Raw genomic sequence first — 23,840 nt, forward strand, 5'->3', positions numbered from 1 at the left:
TAGTTCATTTTCTGGAGAGACACATTGCAGTTTTGTTTTTTAATTTATTTATTTTTTGGCATTTTAAGCACCACAAGCCAAGTGGCGTCTAGTTCCATTTCATTGGAGAGAAAGCAAACATCTCTACAACCGATTTCTCCAACATTCATCAGCTCACACCAAAACAATCTAGACTGATAAATAGCACTACAGGAACGAGGAAAAATATGTATTTTTGATTTTGGGGTGAACTATCCCTTTTAACTCTTGACCGTGTTTGCTGAGATGTTGTTGTTCACAACTGAGCTTGTGTCTTCAAAGCAAATTCGGAAATATGCTGATTCAGGTGCTGAAGAGTTAGATGAAGTTATTGATAATACTCTCATGTCTATCATTTAAATATGAAGCTACAGCTAGCAGCTGCAGGGATTATCTTAGTTTAGCAAGTCTGGATACAGCTAGCGCGCTCCAATGATGACGTAATCTGTCTACGAGCACCTCTAATGCTCACTACTAAATAAAAACGGCATCACTGAACAGTGAAGTGGTTTTATTGGGTGCTTTGTGCTGTCAAATAATTATTATTATATTACATATTATATATTATATCAAAATATTTGTCAAATAATTTAATTAATCCCCTTTCTCAAACTTGTCATGATGGGAATCTAAGCAGTGGGATATCACATGCAGATTGAGACACAAAATCGTCCAGAAATTCCAGATATTTCTGACTTCTGTTGGTAAACTAAATAGATACTTAAATGATAACATAACATGCTCATTGTCTTCCATGTGTTCCACTCTAAAAAGGGTTGTTTTTTTTCACCAGACAAAAAAAGTCATGTTTTATGTTATGAAAAAAATACAAAAATGTCAAGCTATTCCTTTAAAGGGTGGTAGTTTGTCAGTGTGTTCACAGCTTATTTTACTTTTCCACCAAGTGGCCAAACATTTATTGCAGGTGTGAATTTGGCAAAGAATCATCATCATTTCACATGGTAACCTTGACATTTTAACAACTATACAGTAGCAACATCCTAGTTCAATCAAAAGTGGAGTTTCATGGCTTCTACCCAAACAACAATGACTTCCACTGTGATTAATGTCTTGTGTTACCTCCAGTGTTTAGTCTGTTATTGTCTTGGCAAATACAAAGACAAATAAATCACAGCTGAAAATAACTTAAACAAGTCAAAAAACAGTGAATAAATCTTTGTAACGCTTGATTAACTGGAGTTTCTCCCTGCACATATGTGGTTGTGGTACGTGAGGACATACTGGGAGTCGAAAAAAAAACAGTACATCTGCATGAATCATTACACAATGTAAAGTTTTCTGGGCTGTGTCCTGATAAAGCGCTCCTCCTCCCAGTTGCACAGTCTACAGTGCATGTGCAGAGTGCCACGTAGTCCACCAGACTGTGTGTGTATGTGTGTGGTGACTGAGTGTGTGTGTGTGCGGTGCAAACCCTAACTTGGTGCACTGAGAGTAATGGAAACCCAGTATTTATGAAGGAGAAGAAAATACTTGAATTGTCTGTTTCTGTCGTAGAGTTTTGAGCTGAGATAAACCTGAGCTGATTCAAATAGGCTGAGTGTTGTGGAGGGAAAACCTACAACGGTGAAAGGAAATTAAAAGAAGCAGTTATGGGATAGAAGTTGTTGGGTTTAAGGAGAGGGCTGTGATAAGTGTTTTGGGAATAGACCAAAGGAAGTAGGCCTTGCTGTGGATGTTTTGAGGGATGTGTGTGGTCCGCTTTCACTGTGATGAGATCATAATGAGGACATGAGAATGAATGATTAAATGCAAATGGGAAAAAAATCAGGCTGCAGTAAATAATACTTGTTTTCAAACTGGTACTTCTGATGCTGGTTTTGACGAAAACGCCAAAGTTGCCGCGATGAGGGCTTTATATCACATGTAGAGCAAATTTAATAAAATGTCTGCCATGAATTTAGACATTGGTTGCTGTAAATCCTTAAATGTAGGCTTCACGTCTCAAACGAATTTGCAAATGTCTGCCAGATGTTGACTCAGTGATGGCACTGAATTATTGCTGTTGGTTTTATGGTAAATTTAGCATCATGAAAGGATGGAGATCTCCCCCCCCCCCTCTGTACTCAATGACGTGTCTCATGCAGGAGGCCCTGTCACTATTTTCCTTCCGTATTCTGCAACCCAGACGTGGATTGATTCAAATTCTTTCAGCGCAGCCGAGTGCCCAAAAAGTCAGGAATGGGGGTGAATTCCAGCAACGTGGACAAAAGAACTCGGCTAATTCCTTGCAGATGTGTCTCTTGAGTTGTGCGGGGGAACACTATGCTGCCCTCAGTGGAGAGAGAAAGGACTTTGCATGGAGAAAGTTCAATGAATTACGAGCGAAAAACATCAGCGGCCCGGTACAGCTGGTTCTGGCTGTCTGGTGTTCCAGGGAGGGGGAAAGGAGGAAACCCAGGAACACAGGCACATAGTTTTCACTCTCTGTGTGCAGAATTAAAGACACAATTAAAGGAGTTTAGTCATCGTCCAACAACACAATCACATATTGTTAAAAAAAAAACAAAAGTGCATCAAAAGTTTTTTATATTGGGAAAGAATCATGAAAGACCATAATACTGCGAGGGGACATCGCGTAAGACAAAACAGGAAGCATTTACAAAGAGCTGCAGATTCATTACTGCTGTTGCTGTGATTCAGTTTGGAAATATTTCACTTTTTAATCCCCAGGAACTGGTTCTTGTGCAACCAAGTCTGGGTTTCACTAAAGCATCATCTAGTTTATCTGGATTAGTGAGCCGTTGGAATCCAGTTTTGTATCAGACATTTCCCACTTATCTTTAACTCTTGAACAACTCGCATAAGTCTTTAGGGAGGATACATTTTCAGGAGCTCATATAACACTAGTTAGCTCTGATTGGCCCTCACAGCTTACACAAGCTGAAATCACGTGACTGTGCGATGATGTGCGCCCTCCGTTATCCAAGAACAATACAATTGGTTTAACTGTAATTTAAAGCATGATTTAACCACCCCACTCTTCCACTGAACGGAAGCTGTTCTCAGACTATAAAATATTTTTAGTCCGCTCGTTCTCGGTCTCTCTTCTCAGCTACTGTGTTGGCAGAATAGATTTGCAATTGATTCATGAATGTACAACTCAGGGTAACAAATCACTATCATTCTGTGTGTTTACAGCTCCTGAAAACCTGTTTTCATCTGTATTTCCCAGTAATGTTAAATATTCAAATTTGAATACGCAAAAAGCAGAGTTATAAGTAGGGCTGGTAGTGTTATGGAGCAACTTTTCTGTTAGATGGCCCAAGAGTTAGATGAATTAGTGCACACCCATGAGGATGCACATGCACAACCAAGCGGGTGACATGACACACATTCCTGCCAGTGTTTTCACCCGACTCCACCTTCATGTGTCTAGAAATGTAGCAATGCACCCAATGAAAGCAGTGAGGAAGAAGACTGATAACAAGTAAACAAGGATGTAAACAATCTAAGTTTCACTTAAAACAGAAATTGGCTTTGCAGATGTTTTAGGGGGAAGGAAATGCACTCAAACCCTTTGTTAGGCCTAAAGGATAAACACACCGGTTTGTAACTTTAAATATAAATGTAATTTTGTTTACAAGAAAACTCCTCACTGCACTTTGAAAGTTAAATTGAAACAAACATCTAGTTATTATTTATTAAGAGCTTAACATTCAAAACTGAAATTATCTGCTTCTTTGGTCATGTGTCATTTGACAGGTGACATCTTGCAACGGGATGTTGTTGTTCAGGAAGTAGAGGAGGTTGTTTGTACACTAATGGGAAGATTGGCTCGAGGTAAACAGTGGTCTATGCAGTCTTTTCCGTTTAAACGGCCTCATGCACGGACAAGTAACGCACCTCAGCAACTCAATCAAATACACGACCAACACAAGAGCTTTCCCAGGCGCTCTACTTAAATGGAAGTACTATTGAGCGTACAACTGGATGAGTGAGACGTGAATTATACTGCACAAGTTTGTGACATTGTTTGTAAATGTTTTGCTGTTTTTGTAACGCAGCCCCCTTTAATTTAATTCATGAGGAATTTTCTCTGCAAATTTTTCTCTGTGAATTTAGGGTGACACAGGTTAGGTAATTTAGGGGGGAACTATTCCTTTAAACTGCCTACCTCATCTGCAAAGATTCATAGGAACTTTCTGACTACTTTCTGACCAGTCATTGCATGAAGTGTGTGTGATTGTCTGATCGTTTGCTTTGGAAAGTTGTCAGACACTTTAGACATCTTTGCATCATTTAGCAGTTAAAGCATCTTGAAACCTTAAAAGAATAGTTTTATGCTTTTTCCCTTTGTGGTGTGGAGTGAGATGAGAACACTGATATCACGTGAATATTAAATATGAAGCTACAGCCAGCAGTCAGTTATCTTAGGTTAGCGTAAAGACTGGAAGCTGGTCACCATTTCCAGTCATCAGCTTGCCGCTTCCTTATTACCACCACTGATGTGCCCTCAAGCAAGGCCTTTAACCCCTAACTGTTCCACTATGATCCGACTGAATAGATCCAATCACTATTGTAATATAGGCCGTTTCCAGGTATGAATGTGGGTGACTGTGAGTGAGAACAGGACGTTCCTGAACATGAAAGAATTGCTCCAAACATTACTACTTTGGATAAATACCAGTTTATTAATGTACTCAATTTTAATTACTTTCACCCCAGGTTTATAGTCAGTGACAGCCACTCCATAGGTGCTATCAGCAACTACTTTTAGTTTTATCACTATTTGTGTCCAGCATGGGATTCTAGTAGCTAATTCACAGACATAAGAACCAAATCTGACAAAATAAGACCATAGAGTTCGTCTAAGGAGAGCTCTAAAACGCTTCCAAAACAATTTCCCCAGGTACTGTCAAGATAATGGCATGAAGCACTACAATATTATTTGCAGTTATCTGCCCCCTAGTGTCAGAATATAGGACACTGTGATTGATCTGTTATTAGATTAGAGGGATCTTTATTTTATTTGGTAATTTGCTGCTTTTGCACTTCTAGTACTTAGTTTTTAAAGATATATTATTGCTAATCTCTAGTTGTACGTGTTGGAAAAAGAACTTCATGCAATCCAAATTTTGCTTTGAAATCAATCGCTTTCATAAAACTTTGTGATTTGAGAAACTGTTAAGACCTTGTGAGCATTTGCTGTGATTTAGCAGCCATCCTGTGGTCACATGTGTAGATGCTAGAAATAATTTGCTGGTTTGGTAGACTAAAGAAAATGCAAAACCTTGGATTAAGTTTCCCAAGCTATGCATTATACCTCTGCTGTTAACAGCAGGGCGGTGATTTGGCTAAACTGTTGTAAAGGACTTATCAGGAGGGGAGCGTGGGGTCACCACGTCTGCCACCAAATGCAGTAATGCAGATATCAAGTATCACCACAGCCTCATTTTGTTTATCACTCAGAATAGACTAATTATGACCTTATATGAGATGACTGCGAGATGCATGTGATGAGTGTTTCACGTTGTCAGCAAAGCTCCAACGCAGACAAGACTGGGCGGAGGGGGGTTTGTGGGAGATGGCTTCCCAGAAAAAAATTGAAAATGTTGCAGGGCCATCAAAGAGTCAGTGATGTTTAGGTTTCTGAGATCCTCCTATGAGAAAATGGAGTGTAGAGATTTCTGGCAGAGTGTGTTGCAATTTGGTTGGGAGTTCATCCAACAGTCAGGGAAAAAGCTATTTATCATGACTTTCTGTTGATCTGGCAGAGAAAAAAAAATATATGGTAGTTTCTAAGAAATGGGTCATAATATTCATATGAAATCATCCTGACAAAGTAGGACAAACGTTTGCATCTGTTTGTTATTCATTCAGCTATTATGCTTCAAAAAATGCATCTGTTTGTGATGAAAAAAAGTTTTGCTGCTCGTGAGTAATTCACTTTAACCACTTTTCAAAAGGCCAGACTGAGCAGTTATCAAACACACTTGGCTGGGCATGATCACACATCACGTATCCATCCAGTGTTACATGAGCAGCAGCACCAGACTTGTATAACAGATTCAGAAACTCCAAATGCTGAACTCCTCCTCCTCTTCATCGCACAGGGCGCATCTGCAGGCTGCAGGAGCAGAGCGATGAGTTTACACGGATACTTTTAGCTTTTCCTCTCTGCTCTCTGAATATCCTTTAAATAGAGATGAAGGATATCTAAGTTAAAGTCAAGTGGCAACCCCAGCTCATTTGAAAAATCGCTTTGTCACATTCAATCTCATTTAACTGAGTTCATAATGGGATTACGCATATTTGGCACGCCACTTTACGCATATGCGTGCGCTTATTTTTTTGTTTTCATGCTGCAAGCTGCCCAGTCTCAAACGAACCCGGGGACACAACAAGGAGGAAACCAAAGAGCGGCTCTCCGGCAGACGCTTCAGTGGTCACACAACGGCAAGGTTTTTAGCATTTTGAGCCAGGGCTCGGAGTATCAGCCACCGAGGCGAAGGGGCGCACCTCAGGAGCAAGTGCAGGCGCGACCTGTCACCATCATTCGTGATGCGGCCGTGAGACATCCGGACACCTCGAACCAGCAGCCGGTGTCCCAGCAGCAGCCTCCCCGGCCGGCGTCCAACCCGCACAGCCCCCGCGGGCTCTCGCCTCCGCTCCAGAGGCTCCTGAGAGGGCACGAGCACCGCCAGCATCACCATGACCGCCCCGGTGAGCGCGCGGGGACGCAGAGGACCAGCAATGATACCGAGCAAAAGGTCACTGTCAGCCCGCCTCTGCCCCGGAGAGAAGACATGATGGTCGGCGATGACCCCTACGACCCTTACAAATCCATTGACAGCGATAATCCATACTACAATTACTATGATGTTTACGAGAGACCGAGATCCAGATCGAGATCGAGACCCGGATATGGAACAAGCTATCATCAGTATGGTAAGAGTCTCAAAACCGCATTAAGGTTAGATAGATAGATAGATCTGATAGATAGAGCTGTACGTTTTCTTTCAACATTATGGGGTCACATATCCCTGTTGGACACCACAGTCATTAGAGGTTGATTTTTGGTTGAATTTAGGTTGTGACATCAGGTGACCAAAGTTCAGTGGACAGCGTCTAATGCCAGCGTCAGTTTGAAATTCTGTTGGCATTGATTTGTATTGTTAAGTAACCAAATGTCTTTCAAATGTCTCATGTTAACGTCATCTTGACATAGAATGACAACATTTAATCATAAGATATGGGAACAAAACCCAAAACATAACGTCATAATGTTAACATCCACACAACATGAAGAAATTTCATTAACTTGAATTTCATTCCAACCAAATGTTAACTTCTGTTTGATGTAAGAGGCCAGTTGAGGGGTCATTTTTAGCATCAAATACTAAACTTTCTGCAGTCTGATGATTTTTTGTGCACCCATTTGTGCCTTTCCTGTATTAATTTATGATTTAAATATCTTAAATTTTGTCAATGAAAGTTCACCGCTACTTTTATGCTTTTATTGAGGGAAACAAATGCACATGTTGTATATACCGAAAGGGACTTGTCCCATGTGTCCCCCCTGAAATTTACACCTATGCAAAATGAAGCTTCAGGGCTATCAGTCAGTCAGTCAGTGATCTTGTCTCACTTTGTCTCTAAATTTCTGCATCTATTTGCCACTTGTTAAATGATTTGTTTGTATTTTCTTGTTTGTTTATGATTCATGCATCACTTTTTTAAATAGCTTTTATCACTATTATAATGCTGTGTTGTTGTTATAGGCCTGCCTGATCTTGTGCCTGACCCCTACTACATTCAAGCATCTGCTTACGCCCAGAGAGTCCCAATGTACAACCTGAGATGTGCTGCTGAGGAGAACTGTTTGTCAAGGTAGACTGCCTGTCAGGACTTATCCACGGGGAGAAAGAAAGGGAAAAAGGGGGATTGCATCCAAGTCTGAGCGTGATTCAGGGCGCTTTGAGCCATTACAACCACCTAAAGTGTTTGTGGGTGAGGGCTGTGGAACCATGAGATGAGATCAAATTAACCGAATCCTGCCACTGATGGTGGAGACGGGTGGAGTGGAAGCTTAATCATAGTTTGCCCCGGGGAGAGAAAGCTTGAATGGTAAACACATTATCGAAAACGAACCCAAACAACCACGTGCCTCCAAACTATTTTTCCACCCTCCATGTACACATAGACTGCCTTCAATGAGACACTGAGGATCTGTCCCACTCAGGCGAGGGGGATCCACAAGGAAAAACAATCTCAGTGACGTAATTGTGTCCACATATGAGCTGTGTTTTTTTTCCTGCTAACTTGTGCTCTTCCTTTACTTTGTGTCTGCAGCTCAGCATATTTAGCCAGAGACTATGACAGCCGTATGCTGCTGAGGTTTCCTCAGAGAGTCAAGAACCAGGGAACAGCGGACTTCCTCCCCAGCAGGCCACGTTACTCCTGGGAGTGGCACAGCTGTCACCAGTGAGTAATGTCATGTCAATGCCTTCCACCTCACCATCACACTTAGAAAGAGAAAGTCTCTGTGACTTGTGGCTGTTCTTTTGCAGCATTTGTTCTCACTGGCCAACACGCTGACATCAATTAGAGGCATTTACATTACGTTTCATGCATGGAAACATAAACCAGATCTCTGTCTACTTTGAAGACGTGTGTCTGCATCAGATATAGATTAGAAACCTTCTGATGTTGCATTACTTATGTTTTAAAGGTCCAGTTTGCATGATTTTGTCCCATCTAGTGGTGAGGTTGCAGAATTTAAACTTTTCTCATGCTCCTAGTGTGCAGGAGAACGACAGAGGCCAACGCAAAACCCAAAATGTGAAAATGCTAATGGCCCTGTCTAGAGCCAGTGTTTGATTTGTCCATTCTCAGCTACTGTAGAACAATATGGCAGACTTGGTGGAAGAAGCTGACTCCATGGAAGTGTGCCTGACTTTGAAGCACATTCGACATAGTGGTCAAATCATCAAACTACAATTTTTGCGTTTGGCACATGATGCCAATGGGCCCAGAAAGACTTTTCTTCTCTAACTTAAATCGTTAAAGAGACGTCTGTGAATAAGTGGAGGCATTTTTTTGAGCGTCATAGCCCCCTGCAAAATGTTTCACTACTGGGATTTGATATAATCTGCCTAATAACATTTTGAAAATCTAGAAAAGCTGCATGATTACTTTTTTTTTTTCCTGATTCCAGTTAGCGGAGGGCTAAATCCGAAGTAGCTCGCTGTAAGTCTCTAGCACCTGCACAATGGGCCCGATGATGCAGAAGATCCTGGAAATTTTACACCTAGGAAGTAGAACATTTTTGGCTTTATGCACTTCTAAGCAACTTTCCTAGGAATGAACGGAGCCCGGCCTCCAACACTGTATCCATTTCTCTTTAAAACTCAGACACAGTTTCTACATTGAACCTGTGCGGACAGCTGTGGTCATGGGGCCACGCACTCAGTTCTAATTGTAACATAATTGAGGGTTTGTGTCAGCCCTCAGCTGTAAACAGCGGTGGTTGGAGATGAGCCTGCCATCCTCCGACTACTGACATTGCGTGAAAGTGAAACTAAGAAGACTCTGCTGGGTCTGGAGTGAATGTCTGTTGAATATCCAACTTGTAACTATGTTCACTGTGGTAAGCAGGCAGCGGCTGGCTTGACTGCAGGTGTTATGGATGGGACCGGAGTTTGGAACCAAAGTTTAGAGCCCAGTCGGCACACTATATGTGTATGGTCCACGTGGTTATTAATATGTGTTGCATGCAGATGTCCCCAAAGGGGTTTATTCAGACCCGTGCAAACATGGTTGGATGGCAAGGGTGAACATGTAGGTCAAAGTGGACCCTTGTGGACGCAGACATGGAAACTATGAATTGGCCCTTATACACCCACTGACAGAGGAACCACCCTGAATGTAGATATAAACAGCCCATTCTAAAGTAATAAAAAACATGATTCTTATTTTCATGTGTTTATACACAAATGGAATTATAGTTATGAATATTATTAATACTTTCTGTCCTGTAAATCCTACAAACTGGACCTTTGAGACTTTGAATTGGAAGCAGAACATTGTCTTTACACATTGTCACCCTGTATAATTGTTTTGTTTATCAATTACAAATGTAAGCAACCACGTCTTTCCAATAGAAACTACTTTTCACTACACTATTTGCCTTTTCCAGTCTGTAGTTGTGGTATGGCACCCCCTGTTGAGCCACAGTTGTGTTACTTTTGGCTGTTTTATAGTTTTTGTTGGCTGTTTTATTGCTTTGCAGAGATTTTGATATCAGGAATGACATCTTATCATGAGTTTTATTTGGGTGGTTTGGCTTTTAAAGATGTATTTTTCTATTTTTACGCACTCAGCATAAAAACAGAAAAACATACTTTGGGCTGCAACTGTGACTGAGCTATATATGACCTTTGCGGTCAATTAATTTACAGCTGCAAGGCCAGACCTTTGTAAAATAAAGTTGTGTGATGGGGATAATGAGCCTCAAAGGAAAACCGCTGGTATGTTTGTCCCTTTGTTGAGCTCATGGAAAAGTGCCTAGTTTTCCCTGATTCCACAGAAACTACCTCATTCCATAGTTATGTTGTAAAACAACCAGTCCACTGTGCTAATCCCCAAGATGGAGCACATGTGGCAGTGATCCAATAAACTGCTGATGTAGACTGTATAGATTTTTGCCAGTGTTTTGAAAGTTGACTTATGTTGAAATCCAGACTGTTTTTGTGTCATTAAACAAACTCTTGTAGATCATGGAGTGAAAGCAGATTCAGATTCACTGCAGTTCTATGTGTAGATAAATAAAAAAAAAACACCTGTGGTGTCTTCAGTCACAGTGACTTGCAGCCTAGAAATGGCCAACAAAATGCATTTAAATATTAATGAGTTCTTGTGTAACTTTGACTCAAGAAAAAAAAAAACCTTCCCTGGTGGATTTCAACATTACAAACAGCACCTGGTTGTTTCAGTGCAGATTGATCACTTGCTTTAGATTTGTTGAACGCTGTTGCTGCTGATCCACAGGCACTTCCACAGCATGGATGAGTTCAGTCACTACGACCTGCTGGATGCTTCCACTCACCACTCTGTGGCTGAAGGCCACAAGGCCAGCTTCTGTCTAGAGGACACTTCCTGTGACTACGGCTACTACAGGCGATATGCCTGCACCTCACACACCCAGGTCTCAAAAACACTTGCTGAAAAAAAGCTGTTATGAATGTTAATACTAACTTCAGGCGAGCTGTATGTGACATTTTGAGCATGTTTATGATTCAGTCTGAATTTGGATCGCCTGCACACGGCTCTCAACCATAGACTGGATAAAAAGATAGACGGCCCATCTCCTCTTCTGCCACTGTGCAAAAATGAAGCTGAATTCTCCCGGATACATAGAGTGCCCCATGGCGTTTTTCTGACGCGGAAGTTAGCATCAATCTGGTTCCCTCATCAAAAAGACAATGGGATTTTTCCACTGGATTTTGGATTCATGCAGAAAATAATAACTGTGGTGGCAAGATAATCTTTTCAAATGAACACCACTTTTAGCATTTTTGAAGCCTAAATGCAATCACCAGAAATGAAAAACTGACTTCAGGCTATAAACAAACTATACCACTGTTGCATGACTTAACATCACCACCACAACAAGGCTATAAAGTCGTGTTTCGTGTGATGACATTATGTAGTCTCATTCAGCCACTTGTTAGTTTAAAATTTTATGAACAATGTATTTACTGATGTATTTTATGTCAAAACGCGAAAGTCTATTAAGCATGTGTTAATCACAGACCTTATTTCAGGAATTTAAAAAAAAAACATTGACTTGAGACGAGGGAACCGGATGTTTTTCCTATTGTGACATGTCAAAAATGTCTCCAGTGAAAAAGACTATTTGAATTATACTGGCTGAAAAATAAAAGCCAGTTCACCTTGAGAAATATAGCTAAAAATAACTAAAAACTGCAATGATACCTGCACATTCATGCTTTAATGGTTTAGTGTCATTCAGGTTTAGACCGTAGATTGTATAGAAATATCTGTATACACAGTTTATGCTTCAGACCAAATTGGAGGACAACAACTTTACTGATTTGTAGTTTTTGGTTTATGAATTTCTAAAAAAGAAAAGTGGGACTTAAAAAAAATAAGTGCTCTTTTAGTGAGGCTGTTCCCCTTTAGAAAACAACTTCAGTATTTCCTTTTTGCATGAGCCAGTGATGATTTAATGACTTCCCGTAAGATGATCCCACCTGCCTAAACGTCTGTGATCAGTTCTTCTGCACATGATTTCATTTTTCCATCCTGTTCTTTTCTTTATTTTTGAGTGGCTGATTTCTTTCTCATTTTGTTGAGACTGCATCCAAAAATAACACAAAGATTGCTCCAAAACTGCAGCAAAAATTATTGTTAGTCCCACTATTAGATGTTAAACTGCAAAAAAACATTAGAATATTTTTAAAGTCACTGTTCTGTATGTAAAATGACCTTGTATTGTTTAATAAGAGGTTGGTTTGTTTGTTTTTATAATGTTTTATGTGGATGCTGTCCAATGTGCAGGGCCTGAGCCCAGGATGTTATGATACCTACAACGCAGACATCGACTGCCAGTGGATTGACATCACAGATGTGAAACCTGGAAACTATATCCTCAAGGTTTGTTTGAAATACCAGATGACATTTGTCTTCCTTTTAAAGAAATGCACCTGGTGTGGAATCACCTTGCATATCATGAGTATATGTTGTTTATTTATCTTTGTGTCTGTCTTATTGATGCTTGTATATTCATTTAATTATCCGTTCTCCACAGATCAGTGTAAATCCGCACTATCATGTCCCAGAATCAGACTACAGCAACAACGTTGTGCGCTGTGATGTTCGCTACACTGGCAATTATGCCTATGTGTCAGGATGTCACATGTCATCGTGAGTATCAAGTATTAAGTGAAAAATAATCCTCTAATATTTCTTGCGTCCTCCATTAATCCTCTTGGTGTTTTTATTCTTTCTTTTCAGGTATTAAGAGATAAAAGTCATTAACAGAGACTCAGTGGAGCTGCTCTGTAAGTGACAATGCAGAGGACTGCATATGAAAGCATAGAAAACATCATGAAATAAATGGTAGACATACATTTTTATTATTTAAAATACTTGCAATTAAAAAAGAAAATGTCATCTGACGCCATGGTGCCAAATAATGTTTAATTCTTTTTTTGCTTGTTTTTTTCCTTGGTAATTTTCTTAGCTTTTCTTAAAAACACTTAATTTCTCACTTCTATTGCATTGTACTGTATGCTTGCACTTCATACCACTTGTAAGATAAAGAATAAAATCCATGAAATTTAAGAGCATTGAACAGCAATTTACAAATTTAAAGTAGCTTAGGCTTATTGTTAATTCAGTATCAGTTATATCACAATTTTAAAATGAACCAGCTGTAAAAGAAAATGTATTTGTTATATTTATATGCAACAGAAGAAACTCTCTACTCCAAAGCTTTTGTTGAAACTGAGTTAAATAAAGCTTTGTGAAAGTGTATCACTTTTTTAGACTGAACAGTTTTAAGTGTCTTCCCCAGTCTCGTCTTTCTGTCTTACACACAGAATCACAAACACCATGTAGAAAAGGGTGAATACAAAAGTTTAAAATAGGGCTGCAAAATAATGCTATAGTAAGTTTCTCTACAAAATTTTTCAATTTATATGATTATTTTATTTTATTTTATTTTATTTTATTTTATTTTATTTTATTTTATTTTATTTTTTGGGTGAAAGGAAGAGTTCAGGGAGAAAACATTTTTGGCACAAAGTATGTAAATTTGACCAGATTTGTGCATTTATGCAATTATACATAAAAAGATAAGTTTTGTTTTGAATTGTTGTGAAAAACTTACTACTTGTGAAAAAAGAAAAAGACAAAATCTAAATCAAAGAAGCAGCAACTATTCCGATCAAAGATTTGATCCATTGTTAGTATTAAAATATTCAAAACAGCAGCTTTGACAAGGCTGTCATTTAATATGACATTATAAAATAAGAACTAACTTTTGAAAAATGATGTTTTGATATTACAAAATTATTTATGAGAGAATTATGAAGTTACATGTCATATAACTAGTATATAGAAAGCTATTTTATGTATGTTTAAAATGTTGTGTATATAGATTTAGACATTTTATTAATATGAATTATTTCTTATTATTGTGAGCTGTTTAGTTATTTAGCATTCATACACTTTTGAGGCTCCATAATTTTAAGAGCTCCATAATTTTTATTGTTATTACATAAAATGATAATACTACATTATTTTTATTAATTAATTATTATTATTGTAATTAATTCATGGAAATGTTATATTTAAATATAATGTAATTTATTGAATACGTTTATATTTATACATTTAATTCATATAACATTTCTAATTTACTGATTTATTTAGTGATTTAATATTCAACACTTTGGGGCTCAATATAATAATAATAATAATAATAATAATAATAATAATAATAATAATAATAATAATAATAATAATAATAATAATAAATCAGTCGGAGTCGTAGTAGTAGTATTGATAGTAGTAGTAGTACACAATATTTTGAGTTAACCATAAAATCCTTACCTGGTGGTTTGCAGTACCCTCCGGTCCAGCAGGAGGCGCCACTGAGACTTGGTGCATGTTATATAAATCCAGTGATTTTTCTCGGGCTTTTTGAGTGACTGGAGTCACCGCCAGCAGTGTGTTTGTGTTTGTGAGTGTGTGTGACACAGGATCAAATATTATCGACAAAACTGTAGGTTTTTCAAGTGAAAATGCATCCGGTCAGAGTGTCGATCCCGTCGTTTCGTTCAGAAAACAACTCGATCGAGAAAGGATACACGGTAAGCTGCTCAGTAATAATAACCTCTCTCTGTGTGTGTGTGTGTGTGTGTGTGTGTGTCGTCTGTTCTGCTGCTGTCACCACTTTCTCATTTTCACTCACGTTATTTCTGTACGCTTTAAATAAGAAAGTATCGTACTGTTATTTGACATAAAACAGCTTTAATGTTGGTGTAGTGTTTGTTGGCTGTTCGGTTCAGATGACTTCACCTTGTTTTTATACACTGTAACACTTTTAGTGAGCCAATCAACTAATCGAACAATCTAAAGAGCAAAAACTTTCATTTCGACAATACAGAGAAAGCGTTACCTCTAACTTTTAATGTAACGTGTCGTTTGTTTGACTTATGAATCTGTGTGTAATTACAGCCTCTGGCCACCCAGCATGTACAAATATACAGACTGATCTAAATAAAGCTGCATGACATCAAAACCTAAAAGTATTAAGAGCTAATGAACCCTTAAAACTCTTTACATCCATTAATTTAACCTTAAAGGGGTTCACCTGGCATGTTTTGATGTAATAACATGAAAAAGATAGGTACAATCAAAGCAACAGATGCAAAGATGTTCTCACTTTTAGTTTAAATCAACCTCCAAAAACATTTGAGCCTACATTTCCCATAACACATTCAATAGCCTTTTGGTTAGCCCCCCCCCCCAAAACTTCCATGTATTTCAATGCAAAAGTTCTGTCATAAATGACTCCCAATTCAAAGATCTGTTTAGATAATATATTAGCAAGTTTATTTCTAAAGCAAATTTTTACACAGAGGCAATTTAGTGTGCTTCACATAAATAAAAGCACAAAGAGAGTGATTCAAAGATAATATAAAAAGATAATGAATTTAAAAAAGTAAGTAAATGTGCATAAAATTGATTAGAACCATATATACACTATACACATATATACTGTGTCTTTTTTGCATCTTTTTTTGGAAACCATTAGGCCAGTATCAGCTCTGATACCAATCTGACTTTAAACATCCCAAAGAGGTGAAACTGTCAAGTATGAGAAGAAATCAACAAACACCGAACATCTCCAGCATCCTTTTTACCATCTTGTGACCCCTCAGATTTGTCACTGAGGTATTCAGACCTCCAGTTAAGGGATTGGTGCTTTAGACATGAGTGTGCTTATAGTGAGAGCAGTTTGGAGACGGTCATTTCCTGTTGTTTCCTGATTAAACTAAACTAAACTAAACTAAACTAAAATACAATACAATAAAATAAAATAAAATAAAATAAAATAAAAATATAAAAACAGCCAGCATCATTTTGATGCCCATAGTTTTCACATGTGGGTGTAATACATGAATATATATATATATATATATATAAATGATAAACCACTGAGCCTATTGCAAGAGGCAAATGCTAAATGAACTGTTTTAGTAGTTTTTTTTCCCACAGTGAAGACAGTATTTTCTGGTTGTCTCATTTAAAAGTCATTCAGTCGTTCTTGGATTTGTTCATAATTCTTCCTCGTTGGCTCTCAGTCTTTGGAGATTCAGCATGCGTTCATGTTGGCAGTACAGAATTGCAGTAACAACACTGCCGTCATTTTAGAGTGGATTTCTTCATTTGCATCACGCCTGCATGCGTTTTACAGAAGAATCCAGCTGAGTGACAGAAGCAGAAGTCTGTTTCGGGACATTAACAGTAATCCTGTCAGATCACATTGTTACAGATGTTTCCTCTTGGTAACTCGCTGACACAGACTGTAACTGACAGCTCTGCCGTCAGCCGGTCAGTCTGTCACACGCCATGCTCTGGGAGGGGCCGTTTTTGGCTGATGGGCTCTGGTGATAAATCATGATTCCCTCAACTGACACTCAACCACAGAGTAGAGCTGAACCTCTTTCCTTCTCTCCTCCAGGTTTTCAGAATTGACGTGTTGATGAATGGCCGACAACACACTGTTGAGAAACGCTACAGTGAATTCCACGCTTTGCATAAAATGGTGAGTTTCAGTGCCGCCCTCAATCACTATTAACAAAGTCCTTCCTAGTCCAAATTTAGTCTTCAGGCCCTTAACCTTTAATTAGTGAAATCCTGTGATTTCTACATAAAAACCACCATGTTTGTTTTTTTTTTTTCTGTGTCAGAAATTTGAGTTGAAATAGAATTTTACCGTCTGCTGTGTTGCATAAAATGCTGAAAGAAGGATTAGTCAGTTAATCAATTGCCCTAAAAAAATAGTGACCATCATTTTAATACTCTGTTATCATTTTTAATAATTTATCAAATGAAAATACCAGACATTTGTAGGTAGCAGTTTCTTCATGGGGAGCTTTTCCCATATCATCATTAATTAAATCCTGTTCTTATTATTTTTTGTGTATGTATGTTTCTGTTGCTCTGTCAGATAACACTTCAGGCTCGGTGGGTTTCCATCTTCGATATCTGATATTTTAGAGAGTTAACAATTAATTGTGTAATGAAAATATAAGAAATGAAATAGATCCAACTTTATTTCTGTAGCCTGGGGCTGGTGGATGTGGAGAAAATCAAAAATCGCAATATTTTTGACAAAATACCTCTATCGATATGGTAGGGTTGACTGTTGGCACTTCACAAAATATTTAAACAATGACATTTTTGATGAATAATCATCAGTAATGTGGTTATAATTACTAAGTGGGTAAAGGCAAATAACAGAACAGTCTGGAAAGTTCAGAAAATTACATCACTTTACTATAAAGCATCCATTAAAACCAGGAAAAAACAACACTTATGGTATTACATTAACCTAAATATAAGATTATAACTATTCTCAGATCATGATATTGATATAATATCAATTCATAGCCCTTATGTGGCCCATTTCGTAAAAAAAGGTGAAATACAGTGGGCTTCACAAAAATGAAAATTAAGTAAATAAATAAATATAAATTGTATATTTATATATGTGTGTGTGTTTAGAAAGAAAGATTCACTAAATTAAAGCGTAACATTAGCTATATTTACTTGTGCATTCTTTCATTCAGTGTGTACTGTAGACGCGCTGATGATGGCAGCAAATGATAAATGTGCTCTCTGGTTAACCACGTTCACCATAACGGTTTGTTTGAGGCTCGAGCTTTACAGATGTGTTCATCTTCCTTTACTGCTCAGTAGTCCACATTTTGATTGATTGTTACTCAACAGATCTTTTTCCACTGAGAACATTTTGAAATGTCACAGTATTAAAAAACGAACAGGTGTAAATACTTAAATTAAAGTTGGCTGAATTCCAATTCTCTGCTTTAGTTTGAGGGTCCTGGTATTGTGCTGGCACAGAGCTGCTACCAATCTCTTGTTTATCTGCTACATGTTTTTTTAAATTTTATTTTTGTAATCCCTTCAGCTAAAGAAGAGCATAAAGCCACCCGAGATTCCTTCGAAACACGTAAGAAACTGGGTTCCCAAAGTCCTGGAGCAGAGAAGGCAAGGCCTGGAGCTCTACCTGCAGGTCCGCTGACCCACCTTCACTCCAACACAACATTTCTTTCATCACATCAAGTCACTTTCATGAGGTCCAGATCGTGTCTAACCCAAGATAAACACATAGACGTGCAGTACTGATGTAGTGAGATTAAACGGGTCCAAAACAACACCAGAAAGTTCATGTAGGTCACTTGAATTGTGCACCGCTGCTTCGTGTGCACGTTGCAATTTGCTTTTGTTTTGTGTGTTTTGCCAGACCATAATTATGGAAAATGGAGTTCTCCCAAAGATATTCCTGGATTTCCTGAATATCCGCCATTTTCCGTCAGTGCCAAAAACAGAAAGCTGTGGGTGAGTTGAGACTCAATAAGATAAAAAAGACCAGTTTTGTGGCATTTAAAAACTAAAAAATGTGTGTGAGAGTTTGTTGCCAGGCTGCTGGAAGGCTATGTGGCTTAACTTTTGTTTTTCTTCTTTAAGGTCATTTGACACTGAATCAGAGGAATCAAGGTGAGTCATATTGTTTCGGTTAATTTAAAAAAAACAACCAACTATTGTGTTAAATGCAGGTTGTGTCCCCTTTTTTTGGCAACGTTTTTTATTGGGAACGGAACAGTTGAACAATAGAGAGAGGTGATTTTTTTTCAGGTATTAAGAAGACAAAATATGTCAGTAAATACCCTACCTGTGAATTTTAAAGCTTTTACGTGTCAGCAGGTCCACCTACACAAATGACTGGGTTCCTGAAAACTTCAATAGCAAGGCCCTCTTCAAAAATGTTACTTTTTTTTTCCATGTCTCAGGATATTAACACAAACAAATGCTCTCTCTCTCTGTGTATAAATCAATACATTTCTCATGTGTTACATATAAAAAAACAAATATGCCATGTTTAGGAGAGGAGGAGAGGGGGCTTTCATCATGAAACAGGCTACAACTTATCAAAGTGGACAATAGAGGGTTGCCAGGTTTGGTAGAGTTTGTCGTCACTTCCTCTCAATTAACCTAAAATGCAGATTTTGCCTGAGATCTTTCATGAGGGCAGAGTGGGTTGGAGCCTGTGCTTACGTCAAGTTTAGTAATGCCTTACTAGAAGGGTCACAAATGTTTTATTTTGAAACGTGCTTAATGCAAGATCAGATCCTTTGACCTCAAAGAAATATTGCACCAGTTTTGTAGCGGTTACAACTCTATTAGTCACTATTTGCTCTGCCCTTGAACTTTCCTCGACATGTCAGTGACACCGCCTGCGTTTCTTCATCCTGTTAATTCATGTGCAGCAGGTAGCCGCCCACAAACCATCTGACTTCTCCTTTTTGGACTCTTTTTTTAGCAAACTTTCACATCAGCCAGTCTTGTTGTTTCTGAGAGACCCATACCTGCTGCCGTCTGCTCACGGTGAGTTCAGGCTCAATATCTTATTATCACTCTGCTTAATCACCAAAGATGAATTATTTATGGCATCATTCGACTCATCTCGCCTTTTAATTTAAAAAACTTTATTTCCTTCTTTCTTTTCAGATGCATTTTCAAACGTTGTAATTGAAGGCGTGGTTCATGGAGTTTTCTACCCAGATCTTCAACCAAGGTAGAGCTGCAGAGCCGAAATCTGAGGCCACGTCCCTGCAAACAGATGCTTCATGTTTACACAACATTTTAGGTGTGCGATGCATCAGGAGGGACGTGGCATGTTAAGATACACTGAGCCTCATTCTCATTTTCCAAAGCATAAAACAAAAACCCACCAATTTCTTCAATTCTTTCGATAAGTAACTGGCATCACATTTAAAAGCACATTTTTCCATTGACATGACACACAGTAACTTCTGTACCATCACCATCAGTTGTTCTTAAAATAGTCAGTACTGACCCATATTTCAGTGGATTTAAATACAAAAAAAATCATTTAAGCAAACAACTCTTGTCAGCTATAAAATATAACTATAAGTAAAACAGTTTTGTAGCTTAACAGATGTTTTGAGCCAAATTGAATCAAAATAAAGAAAAACTAACATATATTTTCCTGATATCTCAAGCAAGTAATGACTGGAATTTACATACAGGATCAACTGGAAATAGAGATAAGAGGCGGATTTAAGTACGGGAAAAGATATTAAAGATATTTGAGTAAGTCAATAACAGAAGTTGAAACTCTGGGGAACCAGAGACGAAATGCTGATGTCAGCTGGACTGAAGGATAGTTTGCCGACACAGCGGAGGCCTGTCGGGACAAAGCACAGGGCTGGAGTGTGGAGCTGGGTCGTGGCCTGCAAACAGGGAGGTGCCACTCCCTTTGCAGCACCAGTGCTGTGGTTTTTGAGTTTGTTCTGAGCTGCCAAATGGAGTCGTCTGAGGGAGAGCAGTGGGTCAGTGTGGAACAGTTTCCAGTTCGTTTGTGCATTTTGGGGGATTTGACAGCGATGTGCTACATGTTGGTGGAAATGATTTGAGTTGTGATGTGGAGCTCTTATTGAGAATCAGATGTACTGTAGTGTTTACTGGGCTCAGTCGGGCTTCTGGAAAAGCAGTTTTGTGTGTGAGGTTTTTGGCAGAAAGCCCGTGTGAAATGTAACCACGACAGACAGAAATATGTCGCACAATCTGTGAGTGAGGAATGACACATTACAGAAATACTTAAACCCCCAAAAGACCATTTGTTTTTCAGTGTGTTGAACATTGAAAGACTTTTTTTTTCGTGCATGCCTCTGGTGAACGAAGAATCCAAAAAGGGGGAGAAAAATTCTGAATGAATTGAAGTCATAGGTGTCTCCGACAGGGAACAGAACCTAAAGTGAAACTTGTCTATGCTGTCTTCAAAGCCAAACTCCTTTGACAAAAACATTAATTCTACCTTGCTGAACTCAGGAGCTGCTGGTCTACCGCTGCCTCGATCAGTAAGTTTGTCGTGTTATTGTGTGACTTTGTTGAATCCGAACTAACCCTTTAAATCCCAAAAGTCACGCAACAAACGAACTGATCAAGCAGCGGTAGACCAGCAACTCCTGTGTTCAGAGACGTAAAGTTACTATTTTTGTTTGAAGATTTGAAGATTAACTTATCTTTTCCATTCAGTCCCTTGCTGGAAAAAGTCTGTCAGTTTGGGAAGTTCTGCACATATGACTGGGCACCGGAGGTATGCAAGATAAACAGCAATGTCTTGACAAATTCAGCATAATGGTCATTTCGGGGGGGGAAGTGAAGTTTTTCTTTAACTCAAGGTGGGTGTCAGGGATTAGAAAACGGAGATTGACTGAACAATTAAAATGACTCCACTGGTTTTGATTTGCACTCCTGTTGCTTTGTTGGTTTAAGAATGAATGAAAATGAAGACAGACAGAGATATATCTTCTTCTTCAGTTGAATTCAACAACATTTGGTTGTAGACTATGTTACAGTCGCAGCGGCTAACAAAGTCTTGAGTCTTGTGAGTTGAGCTGCAGAGGTGTAGTCAGACGTGTAGTCTTCAGCCCCAACTGACACTGACATAAGTGACATTACTTGAGGCAATTTGTAGGATTAGGTGCTGTTGTCTTTGGGGGGGGGGGGGTTAACAAAAGAGCCAGTGATGAGATCGTATGAGCCTTTTTGAACAAAGCAAATGCAAAATTAACGTATGACATTTGAAAAAAGTTCCAGTTTGTGCAAAACTAATTATAACTCAAGGGGGAAAAAAAACTTATTACTAAGTAAAACTGACACAATCACGTTCCGCCTACGTTGTCTCAACAACAAAAAATGGCTACAAATAATGCTTATGCAAACATTTGGTAGCTGTAGATTTTGCATCATTTTTTTCATGAAAATGAGAATCATGTTTGATTTGCATATGCGAGTAGAGAAAAAGCTTCAATAACACTGCGTCAAGGCCAGTATCTAACACTAATACCAGTCCTGTTAAGTTTAATGTTGAATTTACACATAATATAAAGGCCAGTTTTTCACTTGTGGTGATTAGAGACATAGTCAAAGTCACCCGTCATAAAGGGATGCAAAATGTTTAGTTTGACATTTTAAAATGTGATTTAAGACTTAGTACCAGTAAAACACTGTGCAATATTAAACACAGACTGTCTTTATGTTCCTCAATCAGTGCAAACCATCTCCTGCTGTGAACACTTGAAATGCTTTTGTGAAACATTATGTTGCATGTCAGTTTTTGGGCAGTAATTATTACACTTTTTTCTTCATGTGACTGGACCTCCACTACAGATCAGATCAACTACATATTTATACTAAATTAAATGAATCCTGAGCATTTAACCTCAACTAAACAGATCATGATTTTATGTTTTAATGAAGTAAATCATTTCCTAGAGATCCATCTTGTAGATTTATATGTATTTATATTATGTATCCTTGTACTGTTTGTGCCATAGACTGTATATATAGATGGACAATGCACTACCTCCCGTTGTTTGAAAATGAAAAAAATATTCTAAATGCGGGCACTGCCATCTCTCTTTGGAGCCGGAGTTTTAATTAAGTAAAATAATTCAATTTAATGGATTTAAGCCAAACTTACCAGGAAAACAAACACTTACCCCACACATTTTCATGGAGAAAATTTCTCAACTTTTCCATGACTTTTCATGGACCTATAATAAAATTTCCATGAGGATTCACAATGTGTAACACTAACATTATTCTCCAAAAAGCTGTGTAGTTTAGAAGTTTTAGTGGGGCATTGTAAAGTTATGTAAATTTTAGGATTCATCAACCCATGTGTTAAAATACGGTCATGACTACATGTTGTCACACATCGCCACATATGAGTTCTACATTATGTCAACAGCTACAGAAAATATATTTGTCGTTACATTACCTGGAAGGATATCAACACAAGATTATTTATTTTAGTACTCACGACAAATTTTCAAAACTTTTAAGAATTTTACTAAATCCATGACTTTTCCAGACCAGGGAAATGAGATTGTGAAATTAAGTGACGTTCCAGGTTTTACATGACAATAGAAACCATCTTTGAGAAAAGTTTAGTTGATGTGTTATCCAGTTTTTAGTTTGGCCCAAGTCCCATCTGCTAAGATTGAAGGCTGGAGGTTTATGACCTGTACTGCAGCCAGCCAAAAGGGGGGCGATCGGGATGTTTTGGTTTCACTTTTGGAAGGTCAAAGCTAAATTGTAACCCTTAATTGTTCTTGCAGGCCGCTTCAAAATATTTTTATCTCACTGTTTTAAGGTGTGATAACGCTGCGGTTGCAGCCCAAAAAGCACTTTATATGCTTAGAAAAGATAATGGTTTGGGTTAAAATGATCACTTGAGACAAGGAACACAAAATCTCACCGTAGTTTTCCAAAATCTGGGGTTACAATCTAAAAAACGACCGTTTTGGGGAGTAGCCATCTGTCCGTCTTTATATACAGTCATTGGTTTGTGCTCTGACTTTGTCTAAAGTATCATTAATGTGCCATAATGTCGACCTACAGTGAACACTGGAATTCTACTGTAGCACTTTAAGATGGGCAATATGTAAAGTACTGACTCCAATAAAATTCATTATTTCCACAAACCTCGT

At 38.3% G+C, this 23,840-nt stretch overlaps 2 protein-coding genes across 2 annotated transcripts; both read left to right on the forward strand.

Moving 5' to 3' along the window:
• Positions 1–6,032: 6,032 nt before the first annotated feature.
• loxa (lysyl oxidase a) lies at positions 6,033–13,557 on the forward strand. The gene is made up of 7 exons (XM_042509288.2): positions 6,033–6,927; positions 7,761–7,869; positions 8,332–8,463; positions 11,029–11,185; positions 12,562–12,657; positions 12,812–12,927; positions 13,018–13,557. Exons 1-7 carry the CDS (start codon positions 6,276–6,278, stop codon positions 13,022–13,024), a joined length of 1,269 nt encoding a protein of 422 aa, XP_042365222.1. The 5' UTR covers positions 6,033–6,275; the 3' UTR covers positions 13,025–13,557.
• Positions 13,558–14,695: 1,138 nt separating this feature from the next.
• snx24 (sorting nexin 24) lies at positions 14,696–23,834 on the forward strand. The gene is made up of 7 exons (XM_042509819.2): positions 14,696–14,879; positions 16,757–16,840; positions 18,227–18,331; positions 18,563–18,657; positions 18,787–18,816; positions 19,640–19,704; positions 19,828–23,834. Exons 1-7 carry the CDS (start codon positions 14,811–14,813, stop codon positions 19,896–19,898), a joined length of 519 nt encoding a protein of 172 aa, XP_042365753.1. The 5' UTR covers positions 14,696–14,810; the 3' UTR covers positions 19,899–23,834.
• The last annotated feature ends 6 nt before the right edge of the window (positions 23,835–23,840 follow it).

Source organism: Plectropomus leopardus, chromosome 20 (genome assembly GCF_026936395.1).
Source record: "Plectropomus leopardus strain MGB_pleo_1.0 chromosome 20, ASM2693639v1, whole genome shotgun sequence".
NCBI lineage: Eukaryota > Metazoa > Chordata > Actinopteri > Perciformes > Serranidae > Plectropomus > Plectropomus leopardus.

Excerpts from the sequence above, each read along its gene's own strand:
- loxa (XM_042509288.2), top strand. The coding sequence starts at position 6,276 with ATGGGATTACGCATATTTGGCACGCCACTTTACGCATATGCGTGCGCT. Across the intron at positions 7,870-8,331 it reads GAGGAGAACTGTTTGTCAAG|CTCAGCATATTTAGCCAGAG; the intron begins GTAGACTGCCTG and ends TTGTGTCTGCAG. Across the intron at positions 11,186-12,561 it reads CCTGCACCTCACACACCCAG|GGCCTGAGCCCAGGATGTTA; the intron begins GTCTCAAAAACA and ends TCCAATGTGCAG.
- snx24 (XM_042509819.2), top strand. The coding sequence starts at position 14,811 with ATGCATCCGGTCAGAGTGTCGATCCCGTCGTTTCGTTCAGAAAACAAC. Across the intron at positions 14,880-16,756 it reads CGATCGAGAAAGGATACACG|GTTTTCAGAATTGACGTGTT; the intron begins GTAAGCTGCTCA and ends TCTCTCCTCCAG. Across the intron at positions 18,658-18,786 it reads CCAAAAACAGAAAGCTGTGG|GTCATTTGACACTGAATCAG; the intron begins GTGAGTTGAGAC and ends TTCTTCTTTAAG.